The 24,316-nt window shown below is 39.0% G+C and overlaps 1 protein-coding gene across 3 annotated transcripts in view; it reads right to left on the bottom strand.

The window, feature by feature from the left end:
• Window positions 1–24,316, bottom strand: part of IPO11 (importin 11) — a 228,075-nt gene that overhangs the window by 28,375 nt on the left and 175,384 nt on the right. For all 3 annotated transcript variants that reach the window (XM_021939382.2, XM_021939383.2, XM_021939384.2), the window contains 2 exons: window positions 16,281–16,376; window positions 5,448–5,532 (listed from right to left, as the gene is read on the bottom strand). In XM_021939382.2, coding sequence (XP_021795074.1) covers window positions 5,448–5,532; window positions 16,281–16,376 — 181 coding nt within the window. The remainder of the gene's footprint in view (window positions 1–5,447; window positions 5,533–16,280; window positions 16,377–24,316) is intronic.

Below are 24,316 nucleotides of genomic sequence, written 5' to 3'. Positions count from 1 at the left end.
TGTAGGCTCTGATAGCAGGACAATTTCATCCTCACAGTGCAGCACTCCTGTCCATCCTTGATCTGGTGTGATATTTGCCAAGAGCAGTAGAGAAACCGTAATCACTAAGACAGTACAAAAGCCATGCTCAGGATTTGTTTTATTTGGCATGAAACTTAGGATGTACTTATAAATTTATGAAATAAAATGCAACTCAACCTAACGTATAGTTTACTTACATATGCCAGAGCCTAGGCAGAAGACTACGATGCCAAAGCTTGCCAGAGCCGCAGTCTACATATACATGGTTGCATTAAAAAGCTAAGTAAAACTGCATATTATGTTTGCCATATATATGGTCCAATTTAAAACACATTCAAATGATAATGTACACAGTATTTTTTTTTTTTTTGAGACTGAGTCTTGCTCTGTTACCCAGGCTGGAGTGCAGTGGCACGACCTCGGCTCACTGCAAGCTCCACCTCCCAGGTTCACGTGATTCTCCTGCCTCAGCCTCCCCAGCAGCTGGGACTACAGGAGCATGCCACCACGCCCAGCTAATTTTTTTGTATTTTTAGTAGAGACAGGGTTTCACCATGTTAGCCAGGGTGGTCTCGATCCCCTGACCTATTGATCTGCCTGCCTCGGCCTCCCAAAGTGCTGGGATTACAGATGTGAGCCACCGTGCTCGGCCCTGCACAACATTTCAACTTCAGTGGTTTGTAATGAGACACAAGGGTTTTCCTTTCCTTTTTTTCTTTTTTGAGACAGGGTCTTGTTCTGTTGCCCAGGCTGGAGTAGCAGTGGCATGATTTTGGCTCACTGCAACCTCCGTCTCCCAGGTTCAAGCAATCCTCCCACCTCAGCCTCCCAAGTAGCTGGGACTACAGGTGCATGCCACCATGCCCAGCTATTGTTTTTTTTTTTTTTTTTTTTTTTTTTGTAGAGGTGGGATTCAGCTATGTTGCCCAGGCTGGTCTTGAACTCCTAGGTTCAAGAGATCTGCCCACCTCGGCCTCCCAAAGTGCTGGGATTACCGGCATAAGCTACCACGCCTGGCCCAACTCTTCTCGTTCTGAATGAGCTCAACTGGTAACAGATTTGCTCATTAGCTTGATTCAGCCATTCTGCAATATACACATATTTTAAAACACCATGTTGTATACCACAGATCCATACAGTTTTCATTTGCCCATTTAAAAAAAAAAGAGAACAAGTAATAATAAATATGAAAAAATAGGGAGGGTGGAGTGGTTCATACCTGTAATTCCAGCACTTTGGGAGGCTGACAAGGGAGGATCTCTTGAGCCTAAGAGTTTGAGACCAACCTAAGCAACAAAGTGGTACCCTGTCTCTATAAAACATGTAAAAATTAGTGTAGTGGCATGCACATGTGGTCTCAGCTACACAGGAAGCTGAGACAGGAGGGTTCTTTGAACCCAGGAAGTCGAGGCTAAGGAAACTATGTTTGCACCCACTGCACTCCAGCGTGGACAACAGAGCAAGACTATCTTAAAAAATAAATAAATACATACATACATAATAATAATAATACTTTGTTAGCTGGTATCATAGAGTTGCGAGAAAGCATTAAAGTGCTCAAAACTAGAATTTTGAAATTACAACTTATAAGTGACTATAAGTCAGGTTTCAAAAAATTACAAAAAACTTAAGATATTAATATATTAGCTCAAGTCTTTATAGTAAAGGTCATGAATTATTCTACTATAATAATATACTGGACAGAAAGGAAACATATATTAAATGAAATGCTTGAGCTGCATTTGCTACTGTAAGTATTATTTCACTGCAATGAAAGGTAGAGAGAGAGGCTGAATGAAAAGGGAGATCAAAAGTCTGGACAGCTTAATAGCTTTCCTGAGTGTAAATTTCATCCTTATTTGAAATAAAACATAGAGAATTCTCAGAAACCTATGGAAAATTATTTGGCACATTTCATATAATACTAATCATCTGCCTTTCTGAACTACAATCACTACTGTTATTCTCTACCAAAGCAGCTGCTGAAACACAGACACCACATTTTAGGGACTACTTTAAGACAACAATGACAGTAAGCGAATCAAATTTTCATTTATGTGACCTTGGAACTAAGCAGCTATATTTTTCTTCCTAGTAAATAATTTCATTTTAAAATGAGAAAAACCTTTGTTGTTAATTTTTTTTTTTGTAAAGAATAATTCATAACCATTTACCAGCAAATACTCTTTCCCTTTGAAGAAACAACCAAGATATCACTGGATAGTTCTCAAAAAATGTCTAACGTTATAGACAACACAGTTCAAGAATGACATAATTACTGAAAAAATACATTAACTTATAATTCTAAGAGACAAGGGAAACAAATTTTATTTGTTTAAAGTTGTTGGAAAATTAGCATGAATTCATAATTAGATTTATTAAATGTTACAATACACAATCCCAGCTTCAGTCAAAAACTGCTGTGGTATCCTCAGCATATCCAAGAACAGTGGGTATCCAAGAGCAAGACCAAGGTACTAGAAATCTTACTAGAGATGACAATATAAATCTATATTAAATACCTACTGCAGTAAATAACTTCAAATAAAATCAGTCACTTAAAGAAATAATGGTTGTTCTATAAACCAATACTACATATAATTAGAATGACAAAGTGGGGGTGTAAGTGGCAGAAAGACAAATGTTAGCCTATACTTAAAGGTTATTATTACTGTAGGTGAAAAAAAAAATACTTTCCATGTATTTAAGATCCCACATAGGTGAGGGATGGTGGCTCACACCTGGAATCCCAGCACTTTGGGAGGCAAGGTGGGCAGATCACCTGAGGTCAGGAGTTCGAGACCAGCTTGGCCAACATGGCAAAACCCCGTGCCTACTAAAAAAACAAAAAAATTAGCCGAACATGGTGGCACGCACCTGTAGTCTATTCTACGGGTCTTAATAAATGTAACGGTGTGTATCCACCACCTGTAGTCCCAGCTACTCGGGAGGCTGAGGCACGAGAATTGCTTGAACCTGGGAGGCGGAGGTTGCAGTGAGCCGAGATCATACCACTGCACTCCAGCCTGGGTGACAGAGCGAGACTCCATTGCAAAACAAAAAACAAAACAAAACAAAAAACCACACAACAGTTTAATTTCAAAGGAATATAGTCATACATTGCTTAAAGATGAGGATATGTTCTGAGAAACACATGGTTAGGCAAGTTCCCTGTGTAAACATCATGGAGTGTGCTTACAGGAATCTAGATGGTACAGCCTACTACACACCTAGGCTATATGGTATAACCTAGTGCTCCTAGGCAACAAATCTGTACGGCACGTTACTGTAGCGAATACCGTAGGCAACTATAACAAAGTGGTATCTATGTATCTAAACACATCAAAACACATAAAAGGTACAGTAAAAATATGGTATCATAATCTTATCGGACCACTACAGTATGCAGTCTGCTGTTGACCAAAATGTTGTGTTGTTGAGCAGTGCATGACTGTGCAGCAGGTCCTTGCTAACATCATTTCATTATAACTTTGATAAGAAAAACAAATAGATTCGGGCTGGGGCCACTGTCTGTGTGGAGTCTGCATGTTCTCTCCATGTCTGTGTGGCTTTTCTCTAGGTACTCCAGTTTCCTCCCACATCCCAAAGATGTGCACATTAGGTAAACTGGCGTGTTTAAATTGTTCCCATCTGAGTGAGTGTGAGTGTGTGCAAGTGCACCCTGTCAGGAAATGGTGTCCTATCCAGGACTGGTTCCCGTCTTGCACCCTTAGCTGCTAGGATAGGCTCCAGCTACCCACTACCCTAAAGCAGAATAAGTGGGTTGGAAAAATGAAGGAATGAATGAATACAAATTATGGTCATACAAATGCATATAAATGCTGCTGTATGAAAGCTTTCAGCAAGCTCGCCAGATTTGTTCTTTTTGTTTTTGAACTGCAAGGTAGTAGGAGGTGCTCCTTACAATTTTCACTTTGCAAACATTTATTCCTTGATTTAACTTACCACCACAACCATCATCACTCACTGATTCCCCAAAAAAGGGGGAAAATAATTTAACTTGTTTTTATTAATATTTCTTAAATGTATGTACAGCTCACACTTACTTCAATGTTAAATATTAGAAGTGTTTTGGATCTTTATTTAGAAGTTTGGTGATGTTTTTTGTGACCAGAAATATGCTGTAGGAGCTTCTTGTTTAGATTAGCCCATGGTACAACTGGTTTCATTACATGTTGTTCTGTTTAAAGTTACAGTTTCCAAGAAACCATCAGTGATGTTAAATGAGGACTTATTACATGTATAAACATTGTTTTGGGGGAAGAAAAGGAATGACATTAAGAGTTTTAACAGTAATTTTTCAGTTCACAGGCCCTGGAAATTTGCTAATCCAATTTCTGCCGCTTTTCACAGATGAGGCAAAACGGATCTACAAAGACAAGGTGACTTGCTCAAGGTTACAAGTAATAGTACAACAAGGACTAGAATTCAGGTCTTAAGAATCCCTGGATGTTGTCCTGTCCTCTATACTATGTGCTAGGGAGATGATACCTAGCGTAAAGCAAAGTAAAATGAGTTAAATTCAAACAGTTTAAAAGAAGAGCATTGCACATGCTCTAAGAGCAGTGTGATGTTAGCTATAAGCTAAGGATGAAGCCATTGAAGGCTAACGTGCTGTAATGCAAGGTGTAAATACAATGATCAGATTAAAATGATAGCTAACACAGAGTAATTACTAGGTTCCATAACCATTTTAAATATTTATTTATTCTATCTATGAGGCAGATACAATTGTTTTCATTTTGCAAATGAGGAAAGAAGGTATAATAAAGTTAGTTAAATGATGAGGCCAGAAGACAAGAAAAGATTCCAAAAGAAAAGGGGAAAAAGTTTCCTATGTACCTATTTTATATTCACGGTCAAAATAAATATTTAAACATTCAAGATTATATATAATTTTAAAAGGCAAGATATTTTAGGTATTTCCTATTTTTTTGTTCTTTTCCCCTTATCAGATTGCTCTGGTGAGAATTAGTGGTTTTTACTAGTTGTGGTTAATTTAAGGGCATTTTTATAAAAGCCTATGATGCAGGTCAGCAAAAGTTCATGTGAAGATCTATAAAACAATAGGCAATGCAAGGAAATTTCAGCACATCTCCTCAAAACAGAAGAACACACATTTCCACTTAAATAAGGTTTGCAGGTCACACACTTTCCACAAGTAAAACACTAAATCATCTGCTCTGCAGTAAGACAAGCAACAGTTATTTCAGATGAAAAGTTATCCTTAACTTTCTGTACTAGGAATAAAACGTATGTTTTAGGGTACACTTTACATTAATTTTGTAACATGGGATAGACGGATAGATATATAGCTGGATGGACAAACAGACGAGATATTTCTGAACCTACAGAAAATGATAATATATGGTTCTTCATTTTTAGAAGCTACTTTTGTAACTTACCATCTTTTTCCTCTTATCTTGTTCTGTGGGTGGTTCTTCATCTTCTGTTACTTTTGGTTCCTCAAGATGAGACATCAACATACAGCTATAATAATTTTTTAAAAAACATGTTTTAAATAAAAAATATCTATAATACACTTAAACACAAGCCCTTAAAATCACTAAGAACATGAATAATTCTATGTTCTTAGTTTCTCACACCAAAATGTGAGAAAAAGACTAGACAATTTAGATTTAAAATTTAACAAAATTTTTGAATTATGAAAAGATATGTCACTATAAAAAGGGCCACACTAAAACATTTTACAGCATTTTACTTGGGCATTTCAGATAGTAATTTATTTACACGCAACTTCTGAAACAATGAAACATCAGCTGACAAAGTAATGCAGGCATACCCTTTATATGTTATTTAAAAATGACATAAACTCTTAAAAAATACTTCTTCTTCCCCAAAATTTTCACATCTACAGAATTTTAAACATGCAATAATTTAGATATCACAAACATATTAATTATGTAACAATCTACCTTGTGTTCCAAATGACATTACTGTGCTATGAGGAATCTGTCCCTGATAGCACTTGTACTTTCTGGGTAGTTACACATCATTTATTTTGAATATCTGCACCGTGCTCTTTACTATTAGCAGAGATAACAGAAACAGTTTCCTGTTCAGTCAACAATGGTTCTAGGGAGACCAGAAATCAACAGTCTAGTGAATCAAACTGATGGAACAAACCCCACTGTTTCCTAACTTGTAACAGGAGAATTCAGTAATTTATCAACATGATCATAAGTTCTTTTTTTTTTTTTTCCCCCGAGATGGAGTCTCGCTCTTAACCAGGCTGGAGAGCAGTGGCATGATCTCGGCTCACTGCAAGCTCCGCCTCCTGGGTTCACGCCATTCTCCTGCCACAGGCGCCCGCCACCACGCCCGGCTAATTTTCTGTATTTTTAGTAGAGACGGGGTTTCACCGTGTTAGCCAGGATGGTCTCGATCTCCTGTCCTCGTGATCCGCCCACCTCGGCCTCCCAAAGTGCTGGGATTACAGGCATGAGCCACCGCGCCCAGCATGATCATAAGTTCTTAACGAATAAACAGTGGCAAAGAAAGTTTGGGTTCTGTTGCTTTGTAGCAAGTGCAGGTGAAGGACAATTCCTGACTCAGCTGTGTAAATAGCTTTTCATAGAGAACTAACACAGGTGCTGATACCAGAAAACTTGATCAGGCTCATTCTTGCAGTGGAAACAAGTGTCTTTTGTTTCTATTTCCTATCATTAAAAAAGCAATGTTTGGAGTGACTGCCTCTGATTCAGTTAGTGCCCACTGGTGGGATCAAAAAGAACCTCAGGCTAGAAATCAGAAGTCCTGAAAAATGGCAGGAACTCAATTCCTAACTCACTGCATGCCCTTGACCTGGGGCTGCAATGCTTTTGTCTGCCATGATATAATACAGTGTAGCACAAGTAGTTGGTCAATGGACTCCGACACAAAGTGAGAAAATTACACTATTCTATCAACCCAAAAGCTATTTAATAAAGTGAAATGTCTTAAAAAGGTCTACATCCCACTTTGTATTTTAGAACTGAATAATATGGGGTTCCTTTACACTAGTCAATTTATGTCTGTTGCAAACTTGAATTCTAACTGCAATGACTATGGATCTGCACGAAAGCATGCTTTATTTTGCATCAAATTCTTCCACTGCTTTCCAAAATCTGTTAACTTACTCATATAGTGAATGTTTTCTGTTCTGCCTTCCCTAAATTAAAAGATTTATCACCCTAAGACAGAGAACAGCGGTGCACACCTGTAATCTTAGTACTTTGGGAGGCTGAAAAGCCCAAAGTTAAAATTGTCTTTCAGAAAAATTTCCAATTAAAAGTCAAATCTCATTTTGTTGACAAAGATTAAAGATAGACAATCATGCTTCACATAAAAGACATGTAAGAATTAATAGATGTCTAATAAACTAAAGTGTGTAGACTGTGCATGCAGTAACATACTAATAAAAATAGTAAACCCAACAGTTTAAAATAGGAATGACTAACGTGAATATAAGTGGCCACTCCTCCATTCTAAACTCAAGGCAGAAATCACCGAATAGATCCAGGCACTCCAGCCTGCTAAGTAAGAATCTTTCTCAAGAAGAAACTTCAACCAGCTAAACAGAACCAACAGGTGTTAGCATGAAAAAAGTGAAACCTTTTAAGTCATTTCTGGGTTTAAAGGTACTTGTAGTAATAATACCTTTCATTTAATTTATACAAACTCTGCCCTAAGTAATTCAGCCACTTTACAGATGAGAAAAAGCTGAATTTACAAACATTCATTGAGCACTGATAAACAGTATTTTTCCTCAAAATTTTTGTTGTCTAAATGAATTTTTCACTACTTCAGGGTATCAAATTTGGGTGCTTTAAAATTGCCTTTATTCTGGCACCTGAACAGAATAAGTGCAACTGTCTAAAAAAAGCTTAGTTCTACTCTACCTGGAGCCCATCTGTGTGCACAGGAGGGATAGTTGGGACAAAGGCCAAGTATTCAAGTCATTTTCTTAATGTCCAATATCAGCGATTCTCAAACTTGAGCTTTCAGCTCAACCAGCTGAAGGGCCTTGTTAAAAGCACAGTTGGGCCCCACTCCCATAGTGTCTAATTCAGTAGATTTTGATGGAGCCTGAGAATCTGCATTTCTCACAAGTTCCTCTGTGATGCTTTCTCATCATTTCCTCCATAATGTTGATGCTAACATTGCTGAGGAAGTTGTGAGGGGCACACACTCTGTTAACCCCAGTCCTATGTTAGGCCAAACCACCAATATGCTTCCTATTTATACATATTTTTTTTACCTCTGGCCTCCAATAAATTGTTTAATAATGATTTTTTTTTTTTTAACTGCTATGTAACTGACTTTCAGCTAGGTTTATATAAGAAATGATTTACAGGCCGGGTGCAGTGGCTCACGCCTCTAATCCCAGCACTTTGGGAGGCCGTGGCGAGCAAATCACTTGAGGTCAGGAGTTTAAGGCCAGCCTGGCCAACATGGTGAAACCCCATTTCTACTAAAAATACAAAAATTAGCTAGGCGTGGTGGCACGTGCCTGTAATCCCAGCTACTAGGGAGGCTGAGATGAGAGAATTGCTGGAACCTGGTAGGCAGAGGTTGCAGTGAACCGAGATCACTCCAGGCTGGGCAACGGAGCGAGATTCCATATAAAAAAAAAAAAAAGAGAAGAAACAATTTATGGGTTGTCTCACATAAGACAAAATTGACACTATTCAGTTGGGCTCTGTAGTGGACACTCTTGCTTGTCTATATAATCAGCCTCTTTCCTAACTGAACCCTGAATCTGTCCAGTTTTCCTCTTCTTCCATGCTACCACTATTTCAGAAAAAGTTGATCCCAGACCCCCAATGCCAGCAGTTCAATAATCAGTAATGGAGATCCCATCCCCCTGGTCAATGACTACTTTCAGCAAGGGCATGTTTAAGAAATTCTGGCCAATTAGACATAAGAAGACATCTACTGCAATGATTTCCAGATAAGGATTGCCTCGATCTTAAAAAAGACATAAGGAAGAAGATTACTTATGTGTCAGTGCCATTGTCATGAACTGTAATGCCTAGAACTACTTTTTATTGATGAGGGATGGTAGCCTGCAGATGAGGTTAATGCGCTGAGGGGACGGAGTAGCAAAAACCTGGGGCTTTGATGATGTTGCTAAGGCCACAGTCAGCTAATCCCGGAGTCACTTACCTACAGTTGTTAGGGTATCAGAAACAACTAATTCTTTATTGTTAAAACAAGCAGTCCTTTTATAGTCACTTATATAAATACTAATTAAAAATGCATTTCAGCCAGGTGCGGTGGCTCATGCCTATAATCCCAGCACTTTGGGAGGCCAAGGCGGGTGGATCAAGAGGTCAGGAGATCGAGATCATCTTGGCTAACACAGTGAATCCCCAAACCCCATCTCTACTAAAAAAATTAGCCATTAGCCGGGCGTGGTGGCACGTGCTTGTAGTCCCAGCTACTTGGGAGGCTGAGGCAGGAGAATCACTTGAATCCGGGAGGTGGAGGCTGCAGCCACCGTACTCCAGCCTGGGTGACAGAGACTCCGTCTCAAAAATAAATAAATAAATAAATAAATAAATAAATAAATAAATAAATAAATAAATAAAAATGCATTTCTGGGCTCAGGGCATGACACCCCAATGAGAAGAAATATGAATCTCCCTCTCCTGTGTTAAATTACATTTAGCCTAAAGCTTCTTCCTCACATATTTTAAGTTCAGCCTGAAAGTCTCTTTGTACATAGTAAAGTGTAACCTAACTGGAAATGTAAAGAGATTGTAACCTATTTTTGTACCAATCAGAGTTTTAGCCAATCATAGGTGGCCAACTGTTGAACCCATGTTCAAATAAGGCAAACGTTGAGCTGTAACCAATCCAGCTGTTTCTGTACCCCATTTCCCTTTTCTGTACCTCACTTTCCCTTTTCTGCTCATAAATATTGTCTGACCAGGTACAGTGCTGAAGACACTGTGAACCAATTCTGGTTCTGGGGGCTGCCCAATTTGCGAAGAATTCTTTGCTCAATCAAACTCTGTTAAATTGATTTGTCTTAAGTTTAACACCTGATAAACCTACTTCCTTTTACTTGAAAATAAGAGCCATGTAATTCCTAATGTTTCTTTTTTTATCCTGGTAATTAGAAAGCATATGGCTAAGTTTTATATCCTGATGCCACAGGTTTCCCCAATCAAGGTTTTTAATTTAAATCCCTTCAATCTATGTTAATAGTTTTCTGTTATGATGAGCATGCACTTTCTTATGCGCTGTCTCAAATCCTCTTACGGTCACTAGACTGAATATAAGCAACTAAATATTGTATATTAGCAATAAAGACAAAGTGCCATGAAGAAACAGAGAAAGATGGAATGAATTCTTTCTATAAGTCTGGAATGCAATTTTAGAGGTAGATTTTTGCTAAAGAGGATAAGGGCTTGACACACCAAGAAGCAGAAATATTAGTCAAGCCATGAGTGTAAAAGTGTATGGCATGTTTGCAGAATGATGAAGAACCCAGGGAGGCAAGAGAAAAAGCTGGCGACTGAGTCAGCACAGAATAGAGCCCCATTAACTTGATCCTGTAAGAAATTTGGCTTTTAAGTGGGGCAGAATGGATCAGAGGGTGGAAACTGAAGCGAGAGAGACTTCCTAAGGAGGTCACTAGGATCTACACAAGTTAAGGTAACATACAGATGTCAGAATTCCAGAACCAATGTTTCTTCTAGTATTCTCCATTCCATTCTGAAGAGCGGTCCAGTGGGTCAATGTATTGAGTGAAGGAGAAAAAAGTCCTTTTAAAAGCCTAATTTTAACTTTTAGAATCCCAGGTTGTTCTACTGGTCTGAGACCACTCACCAACATCTACACTGCCAGTCTTCCTCCACAATGGACCAAAGTGACCTTTCTAAGTATAAATCTGATTATGTCCCTCCAGTGTGGAAATCACCAGGGGAGTTCCACTGACTACAGAATATAGAATAGTTTCAAACAAGATTATTAGCTATAAAAACCACAATTTATGAGTCATTTTCTAATCAGATTTTAGTGCCTCTAGGCTTCTTATATTTATTTATTTATTTATTTATTTATTTATTTAGAGACAGGGTCTTGCTCTGCCACCCAAACTGGAGTGTAGTGGTGCAATCACAGCTCACTGCAGCCTCAACGTCTCAGGCTCAAGCAATCTTCCCACCTCAGCCTGCCAAGCAGCTGCTGGGACTAAAGGCGTGTGCCTGGCTGATTTTTAGTTTTTTTTTTTTTTTTTTGAGACGGAGTCTGGCTCTGTCGCCCAGGCTGGAGTGCAGTGGCCGGATCTCAGCTCACTGCAAGCTCCGCCTCCCGGGTTTACGCCATTCTCCTGCCTCAGCCTCCCGAGTAGCTGGGACTACAGGCGCCCGCGACGTCGCCCGGCTAGTTTTTTGTATTTTTTTTTTTAGTAGAGATGGGGTTTCACTGTGTTAGCCAGGATGGTCTCGATCTCCTGATCTCGTGATCCGCCCATCTCGGCCTCCCAAAGTTTTTTTTTCTTTTTAAAGAGACAGGGTCTCACTATGTTGCCAGGGCTGGTCTCCAACTCCTGCGCTCAAGCGATCCTACTGTCTCAGCCTCCTAAAGTGCTAGGAATACAGGTGTGAGCCACCACGTGGGGCCGCTAAATTCTTTCTTCCTTTTTACTTCCCAAATCTTGGCAACGGATTGTCAATTTCATTTCCCAATATTCCTTTCAACAAAAATATTATTTAAGGAAATAAAAGAGAAACACTCGGCTGGGCGCGGTGGCTCAAGCCTGTAATCCCAGCACTTTGGGAGGCCGAGACGGGCGGATCACGAGGTCAAGAGATCGAGACCATCCTGGCTAACACAGTGAAACCCCGTCTCTACTAAAAAAAATACAAAAAACTAGCCGGGCGAGGTGGTGGGCGCCTGTAGTTCCAGCTACTCGGGACGCTGAGGCAGGAGAATGGCGTAAACCCGGGAGGCGGAGCTTGTAGTGAGCCGAGATAGCGCCACTGCACTCCAAGACTCCGTCTCAAAAAAAAACAACAACAAAAAAAGAGAAACACTCTAACCATACAAGCAGAAAGCAAACAAGTCAAATCTCTAGCCTCATTAGCATATTTTCTTGGCTTAATAAAAACTCTAGCCAAAAAAATAATACAAACAAAAAACCAACCAAACCACAAACCCACCAACACCACCTCAACAAATAAACAGATTCATCAACTCTCAAAATGGAATTCTTCTTTCTTCCAAAAGAATGTATTTTCTGTACAACCTTGAAGAAATACCAGTATCAGCATTAACAGGCAACTGTTGACTATCTATTTATCTTGGAAGATAAACTTTTCTAACTTTAAAAAAAGAGGGATCATTAGAAGGGAAAATAAAAGCCCATTTCCATTTTTTCCGCACAAAATGTTTTTTAAATTTTAAAATGCCTGTTCAATATGTTATGAGGACGAATCAAGGTATAAAAATAAGCACAGGCTACAGGTATAAGCACAACTATTTTTAAAAATTGTACATGCATGTGTACGTCACATCACCCAAACTGTAAACACCTTTCAACACTCTCTAGCCATACCTACTTGTCCCCATTTCCTGCTAATCCTTCCTCCAAAATCTATCTCAAATTCACGTCATCACTGCTCACCAACATAAGACTTTAACAGCTACCTAAATGGTTTTCCCACTTTCACAGCAGTAGGTTCTCAATTTTTACAGTGTATATGAATCATCACAGTTCCTGTTTGCAATGCAGATTCTACTGTGTGACCCCCAAAAGATTCTGATATAATGAGTCTGTACCAAGGAAGGAGAATCTGCATTTCTAACATGCATCCCAGGTTGTTCCACTGGTCTGAGACCACTCACCAGCATTTACCCCCTCTGTCGTCCTCCACAATGCATTAAGGTGACCTTTCTAAGTATAAATCTGATCACGTCCCTCCAGGGTGAAAATTACCAGTAGACCTCCATTGACTACAGAATACAGACCACAATTCTTTGTATTTCACAAAGGTTACTTAACTAGTTGGCTCCAATCCACTACATATCGTTAGGAATGATTCTCAGTTTCCCTGGACTCCTTTCTCTCTTACACCTGGTATTGCTCCATTTGTCCCTGTCTCCCCTTCTAGGTTGTGGGCTCTTTCACGTCAGAGACTCAGTTGCTTCCTCACACTGCACAGTGCCTGGTGTAAACAGTTTGAATACAAAGATGATCTGTCAACAAGGCTTTCTTAGTGTGATGGCTAATTTTGCATCAACTTGACTGAGATACTGAGTGCCCAGCAATCTGGTTAAACATTACTCTGGGTGTATCAGTGAGGCTGTTTCTGGATGAAATTAGCATTTGAATCTATAAACTGAGTAAAGCAGTTTGCCCTCCCCATGTGGGCGGACCTCAGCCAATCCACTGAAAGCCTGAATAAAACTCTGACTAGATGAGGAAGATTTCATCCTCTGGCTGCTTCAAGCTGGGACACTACTTCTTCCACCTTCAGAGCCCAACTAGTTAAGTAATCTTTATGAAAAACAAACAATTGTGGACTGTATTCTGTACACAATGGAGGTCCACTGGTGATTTCCACACTGGAGGGACATGATCAGATTTATACTTCAGACTTATACCATGGGCTCTTGTGGGTCTCAAGCTTGCCGACTGTAGATTTTGGACTCCTCAGCCTCCATAATCATGAGAGCCAATTCCTTACAATCAATTTCTTTATATATATACATATTTTGTCTCCTCTTGGTTCTGTTTCTCTGGAGAACCCTAATACACTACTGATGGAGGTGAAGGAAATAGAGTTTTCTTCCTTTTTTTTTCCAATTCACTCAGTTGAGAGACTATAATAAGAATTCAACAGAACCAGAAAGATTAACTTTTTTGAATAAACTGTTTAAATAAATAGGAAGGGGAAGCTGAAATCTAAGTTAGCTACGTAAGTATGTACTTTATGTTTCTCACGCAGGCATTTCTGAAAGTTTATTTATGCCTTAGAGTCTCATGGACTGTAATTTATAGAACTCTATGTAATTCACAGAATTACAAAGTAGGAAGATTATTTTAACAGAGATCTAGTCTAACCACTCGTAGAAACAGAGACAGAAAAGTGTATCTCTTGGTAATTTATTTCTCAACTGTGTTTCTATATGCAAAGTACCACCCAGAGTAAAAAGAAATCACCAAACAATTCTGCGGATAAAAGAAACCAGTGGTCAGATATGTTCCAGCTACTCATCAATACTAACGTTTGATCAAGTCTAGGCCTTTTAGCTGGGATCCTAAAACTGGTTTGTTTTCCTTACTTCCAACATATTCCCTCTTCCAAACCAAAACTTTCTCTTCATGGCTGAGCTTGGCACATGGACACCTTGACTCATCTTGACTCTTCCACAAATCTGCTGTGTCACTCCACTTCTTTCGTTGTTGTTATTTTTAGTAGAGATAACGGTTTCCCCATGTTGGCCAGGCTGATCTCGAACTCCAGACCTCAAACAATCTGCCTGCCTCAGCTCCCAAAGTGCTGGGATTACAGGCAGGAGCCACTGTGACCGGCCAACTTTTCAGAGCCTTGATATCCTGATTTTTAATGCCATGAGACTGCACAAAATAATTTCTAAATTTTCTAGTAACTTTCAGACTCTCACCTCTTCCAGTTAAAACATGTTATAATTTTGTTCTACTTCCTTCCCTGAAGACTATAATACACAGTGCCTTTTTTCTTTCCCTGACTTACTATTAAAGCAAAATCCAGAATTGTACTGTTTGGTGTTCCCTGCACAAAACAAGATATAACTGTCTGTATTCATTACTAGTGTTTTAACTGTGCTATCAGCCATGTTCTCCCTTCAACTAAACCACATACTCCAAAGAGGACAAGGAACATCTGATCATATCCTAAACGTTTCACATATAGTTGTAAACTTTGTTACATATTATGTACACAATTTACAGTCATGTGCAGTCATATCAATGGATATCGTTTGGCTGTGTCCTACCCAAATCTCATCTTGAACTGTAGTTCCCGTCATCCCCACATGTCATGGGAGGGACCCAGCTGGAGGTAATTGAATCATGGGGGCGGTTACCCTCATGCTGTTCTCGTGCTTGTGAGTAAGCTCTCATGAGATCAGATGGTTTTATAAGGTGCCTTTCCCCTTTTGCTCAGCACTTGTCCTTCCGGCCACCATGTGAAAAAGGACATGTTTGCTTCCCCTTCTGCCATGACTGTAGGTTTCCTGAGGCCTCCCCAGTCCTGCAAAACTTGAGTTAAATTAAAACTCTTTCCTCTATAAATTACCCAGTCTCAGGCAGTTCTTTATAGCAGCGTGAGAATGGACTAATACAACCACAAACCCTTACATTAACTTAAAAAGAAAAAAACCTGCCTACATTGAATGCTTTCTTGTTTTTGGTTTGTAGTCTCAAAAAATTTGATATTTCCACTTCATACAAACACCAGTGTTCTCAAAAGCTAAGTGACGTATCAGAAACATTTTGTTAATATGTTTAATAAGATTCAACAACATATATCTGCTATCCATATTTTTCAACAAAATATGATTCAAGTGACAATCTTTCCCATTTGCTAGAGATGGCTTTATAAACAGCAAAGTTGAAAAAAAGAGCATGCTCAGAACATACCAGGAAAAAAAACTTATATGCTAAAATATATTTGAAATTTTAAAAACTTAATCATCAAACGACGATTAAATCAAAGCAGCTCAATTCAGGTTGTCGCTGTAACATAATAAAGCTGATACCAGCTGGGCATGGTGGCTCATGTCTATAATCCCAGCACTTTGGGAGGCCGAGGCAGGCAGATCACCTGAGGTTGGGAGTTCAAGACCACCCTGACCAACAAGGAGAAACCCAGTCTCTACCAAAAATAGAAAAATTAGCCAGGTGTGGTGATGCATGCCTGTAATCCCAGCTACTCAGGAAGCTAAGGCAGGAGAATCACTTGAACCTGGGAGGCAGAGGTTGCAGTGAGCTGAGATCATGCCATTGCACTCCAGGCTGGGCCACAAGAGCGAAACTCCATCTCAATAAATAAATAAATAAGCTGATACTAAGATCAAACAATAAATACTATAAGCAAAATAACAAATAAAAACGTTTCTGTATAAAAGACAAATTATAAAACTTTCATACTGTGCTTAAAGAGTGATGGTGAAAAAAATCATGCAGCATGTATTTAATTATCCTCCAAATCCAATTATGATTAATTAAATAATGCACCTACTCTTTATAAGTTCCTGTTTCAGGATCTTCTGTCATGACATCATGCAGGCCTTCCACTGAAATGTTTATAATCCCACAGAATTTATCTTGGATAACACTAGAATAAAAGAAAAGCAAAACAGGTTAACTGGAGTACTAGAACAGGTTTTTTTTCCCCTGAAATATCCTCTTGAACATGAAGAGAAATTCCAGTTCTGAAATACAAAAGAAACTTTCAAAATCTATTTTCTTATAACAAAAAGTTTATCTTTGCCTATAACATTACAAAATTCTTTTTCACTAATTAGTATGTTTAAATACTAGATGGAGAGATTCGATAGTAAAGGAATACTTTAATATTCTTGGATTTATAAGTCTTATTTTACTTTTATAACTACAAAGATAAAGACATTGAGTATTGACAAGTAAAAATTTCTGCTCTTCTAATGACACTGTGAAGAAGAAAGACATGCCATATCTGGAAGAAATATTTGTAAAACAAATATCTGGTAATGGACTTGAACCTAGGATGTGAAAAGAACTCTGAAAACACATTAAGATGAAAAACAATTTCAATTTAAAATAGGCATCAGGTGCTGTGGTGCAAGCCTGTAGTCCTAGCTACTTGGGAGGCTGAGGCAGGAGAATCTCTTGAGGCCAGGAGTTCAAGACTGCAGTGCACTATGATCACACTTGGGAACAGCCACTGCTTTCCAGCCTGGACAACAACAGAGAGACTTGTCTCTTAAAAGAAACAGAACAAAAACATTTTTTTAAAAAAGGCAAAAATGTGAACAGACATTTCACCAAAGAAGATATACAGATGGCATGTGAGCATCCTAAAAGGATGTTCAAAATCATTAGGCATTAGGCAAATTCAAATTAAATCGCAATGAAATCTTAAAAAAAATTGTAGTATGTGTTTTTTAATTTTTATAGATTTAGGGGGTAAATCTATAAACGTTCAGATTTTATAGACTTTTATAAAGTCCAAGCAGGCAGTAACACAGACGAAATTTTCAATTAACTTTTCAAAATAGTTATATAAGCTAAAATTGATGATGTAACACTTTTTCATAATAGCAATCACAAGACAGAAATGAATCACAACCTTAATCACCTTAGAATTTTCTCAGATCCAACCAGACCATAATTATGCTATTTATACATGGTACCTAATTAATAATTAAAGTCACTCTTGCATTACTATATTTTAAATACAGGAAGTTTAAGTCAAGTTAGGGTAATTTAAGAGACTAAACAAGTTTTTAGGCACTAAAACCCAGAACCAGATAAAATATCCCCTTAACTGTATTTATCTGCTTAGGTCATTCAACAGGGTTAAGCAAAGAACAACAATTTATCGAAATAGTCGAAGGAAGAAACAAGCCCTGATTTATTAGTCTTACTCCAGAATTTCTACAACAGTAGAGACTACAACAGTGGTAACATTAAAAGAATAGTTTTCCACTTTCCCTACCAGAGGAGGAAGAGCTGACAACTGGAACAGCCCCTGAGCAAGGAATAAACTTAGCTGAAAGCAGCTACAATTGGCAAGCAATAAAGACTGAGATGGTGGAGTGTCTCCACAGCTGCTAATAGCTAGAGCCAAGACTGAGATCCAGAACCTTATACTGACCAAACCCAGAGGGCAGTGCTGCAGGCTTGACTGGAGACGACTTCAACCTTACTGTGCTGAGAAACTGCTTCTATAGAGCCCAAAGCTCATCTTTTGGAAGAAGTCATCTCTAGCTACTCTCAGTTTCTAGGCTTCCCAGGACTCCCGTCGGCCTACCGCAATGCAGCTTTCGACCCTACTACTCTACGGGCAGATGACATTCATTTTTGCAATCTAGGGGCCACACTTCAGTATATCTCATGAGATATCTCTGCTGGGTGGACACCACTGGTCTCCCTTCCTGAAGACTCTGCTTCTTTAGCTTCTGTGAGCTTAGCTTCTTCTGGTCACTCTTGTTTTCTGGTATAGACTTCTTCTCTGGGGGGCCCTTCAGCATCATTACTGCCCAAGGCAGTAAAAAGAACCACATAAAGGAGTATGATGGTTGGTGAGGAGCCAAGATCACTCCACATCAGAAGAGATGGTAGCAGCCTGAAATGGTTTGGTGGCCACGGGAATAAAGAGAAAGGGGTAGGTTTGACAGATGTTTAATGGGTAAACATCACAGGATTTGGCAACTAATTGGCTATGGAAGATAAATGGGAGGAAAGAGTCTAGGATGACTGTTGGGTTTCATCTTGGGTGAGTGACTTGACTAGGTTGGTGACTTTGCTCAATCCAACAGGGATACAAAAAGAGCAAAGACATGAGAAAGAAGATGATGAAAGTGGTATCCCTGAAGAAGAGAGGGTGACCAACAGCACCAAAAGTCAAGTAATCAGATAAACCAGGTTCTAGCTGAGGAAGGGGAGTGACCATTCTTTCAAGAACCTTGTCCAGGGACGGAAACAATAGGGTAATAACCAGAGGGAGCGCAGGGTTGAAGGAGTGTTTTTGGCTGACGGAAATGGACCAGTAGAGGCTGAGCAGCTGAAAGTGCAGGTGCCAAAGGGGTGGGTGAAGGAGCAGGATCCCAGTGATGGGATGAAGTGAGATCCTAACAGAGGCAGGGCTGAACACAAAGGGTATCTTCGTACATGAGGCAGCAGGACACAGATGTACAGACTCCCTTGGAGGCTCACAGTGGGAAGCGGAAGTTCCTGCATTTTCAATTATCCTCCTTCTGTGAATTAGAAGGTGAGGTTATGTATTAGGCATGTGGGTAAGCAGTTGGAGCCAAGTGGTCAATGTTTATAATAGAGGGTCTTGACCAAAGACAAAAACATTGCTCAATGGCACTGAGGTCCAACTGCAGTTAAATGCCCTAGATTTGTAACAGCCTCAATCTGTACACTTCTATCATTTTTAGTTGCTATATTTTACACCCCAAGCAGATACACATAGGGAGAAACTGAGTCAGGCAATTCAGGCTTGGAAGCTTGAAAAGCTAGTAGAGTTTGAGGATGAGGGGTTTAAAGAGCTGAGGGTATTAATGAGAAGTCTGAGTTGACCACAGGGCACCTGTTGGGTCAGGTAGAAAATAGGGTTAAAAGTGGAAAAAACAAACAAAAGAAAAACCCGTAACATCAAGTGCAAACATCAAGGTTTACGCCAGGCATGGCGGCTCACGACTGTAATTCCAGCACTTTGGGAGGCTGAGGTGGAAGAGTCAGTTAAAGCCAGGAGTTCAAGACTAGTCTAGGCAACAAAGTGAGACCCTTCTCTTCAAAAAAAGAAGAAAATTAGCTGGGGGCAGTAGTGCACGCCTGTAGTCCCAGCTACTCAGTACCAGCTGAGATATGAAGATGATCACTTGAGGCCAAGAGTTCAAGATTGCAGTGAACCATGATGGCACCACTACACTCCAGCATGGGTGACAAAGCAAGACACTGTACCTTAAAAAGAAAAAAAAAAGTTTAGTGGTAGAGAGTAAGAAAACTGGAAAATGTGAAGTTACAATAAGACAGGATATTAGAGTTTTGAGCATGATCACAAGGGAGGAATGTGTGGTTGAAGTGGAAGTGCACACAGATTTGAAAAACATCAAGGCCTTGTAAGGCCAACTGTAAGGCCATGCTTGAAAACATTCAGGGTGGCAGAATCTGGGATGAAGACTGCAAAGCAGATTCGAGGCCTCAGTGACTCCTGCATAGTGACTGTGAAATTGCTAGAGAACACAGAGAGCTGGTGAAGTAACCAGATGGCAGGGGCCTTCTGACCCCTTCCAGACCTCATGAAAGTGGCAGAAAACTGTGGTCACCATCAGAGCCTCGAATTGTGGCTCCACCAGTGACTAGCTACATGGTCTTGGGCAAGTCAATTTAACCTCTCTGTACTTCACTTGCCTTATCAGTAACATGAAGGCATAATAGTACCCACAAGTAAAGTGCTTATAACAAGGCCTGCCACATGTGCCAGAGCACTACTTAAATGTCAGCATCATCACCGTTTCTCATTTGAACAATGAGGGGGTTAACAGTCTCTAAATCTCTTACACTTTTTCATCTCAGTATCCTTTTACACTCTTAAAAATTGTTGAAGATGCCAAAGAACCTTTTAAAAAATGTATTATATCTCAATATTTTTATATTAGAAAACTGACAAAATACTTTAAAAATATTTATTCACTTAAAAAATATAAAAATATAATAAACCCATTACCTAGTTAAAAAAAAAAAAAAAAGTTTTCCCCTGTAGATATTTCCCAGGATGTAGCCTGCAAATACTTTTGTCATTTAAATGGAAATATACATCCTTTCTACACAGTAATTCTCTGCATGGTCATGGAAAAGTATATTAATAAATCTAGCTCCCCTGAAAAATACTGGCAAGAAAATAAGCTAAAAAACCACAGTTGAAATTCACTATCTTAAAGTGAAAGTTGACTTTTTTTTGCATTCCATAATGATCCTTACAAAGGCTTTTATATACTAAACCACTCCCCTGATTACCTGTTTTTTCATTTTTTGAGTGCACACACACACACACAGCAGCACCACCCTCCTCCAACAAAACCATTATCTTTAAGACTACAAGAAATAACTAAAATGATCTATATTTAATGGCATGAGAAGAAAGTGCCATCCTGTGTGACTTTGCTATAAAAAGCAATGCCCAATGAAGACATACTAAGCTTCCACGGAAAGGAGATGATCAAGGACTGGTACGGAACTGTCTGGAAAAAAATTTTTTAAAAATCAGCTGAATAAAAGATTGAGTAGTTACTTAAAAAGTCACTTGACAGAATTGTTTTTTTTTTAAGTGATATAAAGAAATTTATCAGAGAATTGGTAATTATGGAGCTAGCACCATTGTAGATATTGGAAACTGATGAAAATAAAGCTATACAACACATAATTACAAGGTAATCATGAAGATACTTTTTTTTTTTTTTGAGACTGATTCCCTCTTGTTGCCCAGGCTGGAGTGCAATGGTGTGATCTCAGCTCACCACAATCTCCACCTCCCGGGTTCAAATGATTCTCTTGCCTCAGCCTCCTGAGTAGCTGGGATTACAGGCATGTGCCACTACGCTCAGCTAATTTTGTATTTTTAGCAGAGACGGAGTTTCCTCATGTTGGTCAGGCTGGTCTCGAACTCCTGACCTCAGGTGATGAAGATATATTTTAAGAACAAATCAAAAAGGCCAACTCTGTTCATGTTACTGAAGTTATCTGAAAAGGTAATTGTAGCTTGGGATTAAATTCCTGGAAAAGTCTTGTATGCCACACAGCTCAGAACAAAATGAAGATAACATGCTCTGGAAAACAGTGTTACATGATCAAAGGGGAATTTTGACTGATAACGATGAAGACACAATGTCAAAGTTTGCAAGAAGCATTTGAATAAAATTGTATCAAGAATAAAAGAAAAAAATAGTTCTGAAGCAAAATTTCACATTTAAAAATACATATGTGTGCCCGGGCGTGGCAGCTCACGCCTGTAGTCCCAACACTTTGGGAGGCCGAGGCGGTTGGATCACGAGGTCAAGAGATCGAGACCATCCTGGCTAACACGGTGAAACCCTGTCTCTACTAAAAATACAAAAAATTAGCCAGGTGTGGTGGCGGGCGCCTGTAGTCCCAGCTACTCGGGAGGCTGAGGCAGGAGAATGGCATGAACCTGGGAGGCAGAACTTGCAGTGAGCTGAGATCGAGCCACTGCACCCCACAAAGAGCAAGATTCCGTCTCAAAACAAAAACAAAAACAAAACAAAAATGTGTAATTAAACTAACAACTTCATATAAACACATAGTTACTATTTTGTTACAGTTTTATAATAAGGTATTACAGTTGACCAAAAAACTTTATGCTCAGTGACCTTTCTCTAAGCTCTGGATCCCTAAGTACATCGGCATCTTTCTCATCCACTCTTGGCACTCTCACAATCATCTCAAAATTAAGAGATCCAATACCAAACTTATGAGTGCCTCCCCAACAAAAACAAGGAAACCAAAAACAAAACGGAAAATCAAAACCAGGCTCTCTTCCTGTTTTCCTTATCTGAGTAAAAAGCATCTCTATCAATCCAGTGACTCATGCTAGAAACCAGTGATTCAGTTTTGACCTTTCTTCTCATTTACCCTTCCAATTTACCCTTCCATTTACTCAATTTATCAACAAATTCTGTCAAATTTATCTCTGAAATTTTTCCTTGTTTCTACTCCTCTATATTCCTACTATTAACACTGTGCAACAAGCCAATCTGTCTCGAGTTTAGAGTTTAAACTACTGCCTACCTTCCCAAACGAGGAAACTTCCACTCTTGACTTCCTCTAATCCATTCTCTATACAGCACACTAGAATGCTTTTACAAAACCTACTATCTTTTTCTTGCTTTAAAGCAAAAGTTAATACCTTTCAACAACTTTCCATTACACTTAAAAATCCAAACCCTTAATCCTAGTTTACTCAGCCCTATATATGACCTGGTTCCTGCTCAGCTCTCTGACCTTATTTAGCCTCACATTGTTCTCCACCTTCATGGGCTCTCTTTGATTAACACTTTCTAGTTTCCAGGCTTTCACAGGGGCTTTCCATCTGCTAGGAATTGTATAGCCTGGATTTACCTGGTCAGTAGCATTATAATAAGACTATAACTACAACAACAACACTGCAGGTATAGTCCTAATTCTAGACGATGGTGTTTAAGGATGCTTTCATAGATGAGAAGCAGGTACCTGAGGATAAGGGAGTTTTGAAAGCCAAAGCTTGAGGAAACTGCAGTACAACATAAAAACTTTTGCTCCTCAGAGCCTCAGACAAAAATATAAATGATGTATTAACTTGTGTATCATAGAAAACATATGGAAAAAAGCAATAAGGTTGCCCAAAGTCAAAGATACAAACTAACAACAGGCTAGGGTTTATGTGCATGTAGTGAAAACTCCACAGACATGGGAAGAAATGGAGACAAAAGGAAGACAACATATATATATATATGGTCTCCACATTATTCAGGATAAGAAAACTACTTTCTACTAAATTAAAATGTCATCTATCACAAGATGTCTCGGAATTGAGTCAGAAGCAATGAAACAAGGCACATCTGGGCCAGCAGCAGGTATACTATACATTCTTCTCTCTCATACTGCTTTCTCCAACATTTCTCTTTTAACCTACCAGGCTTCCCACATTAAAAGTGTGCGGCCACACAAGCTTACCAGCTTCAGCAAAGTGATGACCAGTGGTAGAGGGCACTTAAAAAGAAGAACAAAAAACTATGCTTCAGACAGTACAGCACTAGTATAGAAAAAAAAAATGTCTATTACCTTGTTACTATTGCTTCCATAACCGTGAAATCATTAAGAAGGAGATAACAATTTGAGAAAATTGATTCATATCTCTCTCCACTAGCTTAAAAGGGTTCATAGGTAAGTCCAGCAAGAGAAAAGTCAAATATAAATTTTAATGAAAAATGAGAAGGTCTAGATAAAGTCTAATGGTAAACACAACAGCCTGTTTTGCTTCACATACCCCACTCTCCTTCCTCTTAAAGGAGTACATCATACTTTAAGTCCAAACATATATTTTTCTAGTTCAGAGATCAATAACAGGACCAGTAAAGGAGTTTGACTTGTATAACAAAAAAGAATAGGTCTCAACAGGAAAAGTTCATGTGGGATCAACTTGGCAGGAAGGCCTAGCATTAAAACTGTTTGTCAAAAGCTTGGAAAAGGTTCCCTAGGCTTTCTTCTCCTACTTTTTCTTTTTTTTAAAACACCGCCTAAGAACAAATATTGGAGATTTAACTGTTATTTGTTGCTGTGCAGGTAAGCTAATTGAGTAAAAATATCCTAATTACATGCTGGTCCTCCTTCACCTCAAAGCTTAAAACTTAAATATTTATATAATGCCTAGAGGTTCAAGAAATGTCCACGTATGTGTTACATCTGAACGTTCTATTTGTTGACTTCAGTGGTAGTTATACAGGTGTGTCTACTTCTGTATGTGATTTATTTATCAATAACAGTTTTAAAAAGTGTTTACAGGGAAAATAT

Source organism: Papio anubis, chromosome 5, assembly GCF_008728515.1.
Source record: "Papio anubis isolate 15944 chromosome 5, Panubis1.0, whole genome shotgun sequence".
NCBI classification, from domain to species: domain Eukaryota; kingdom Metazoa; phylum Chordata; class Mammalia; order Primates; family Cercopithecidae; genus Papio; species Papio anubis.
Note: the sequence above shows the minus strand (reverse complement) of the source record. Positions and strands in the feature narration are given on the sequence as shown.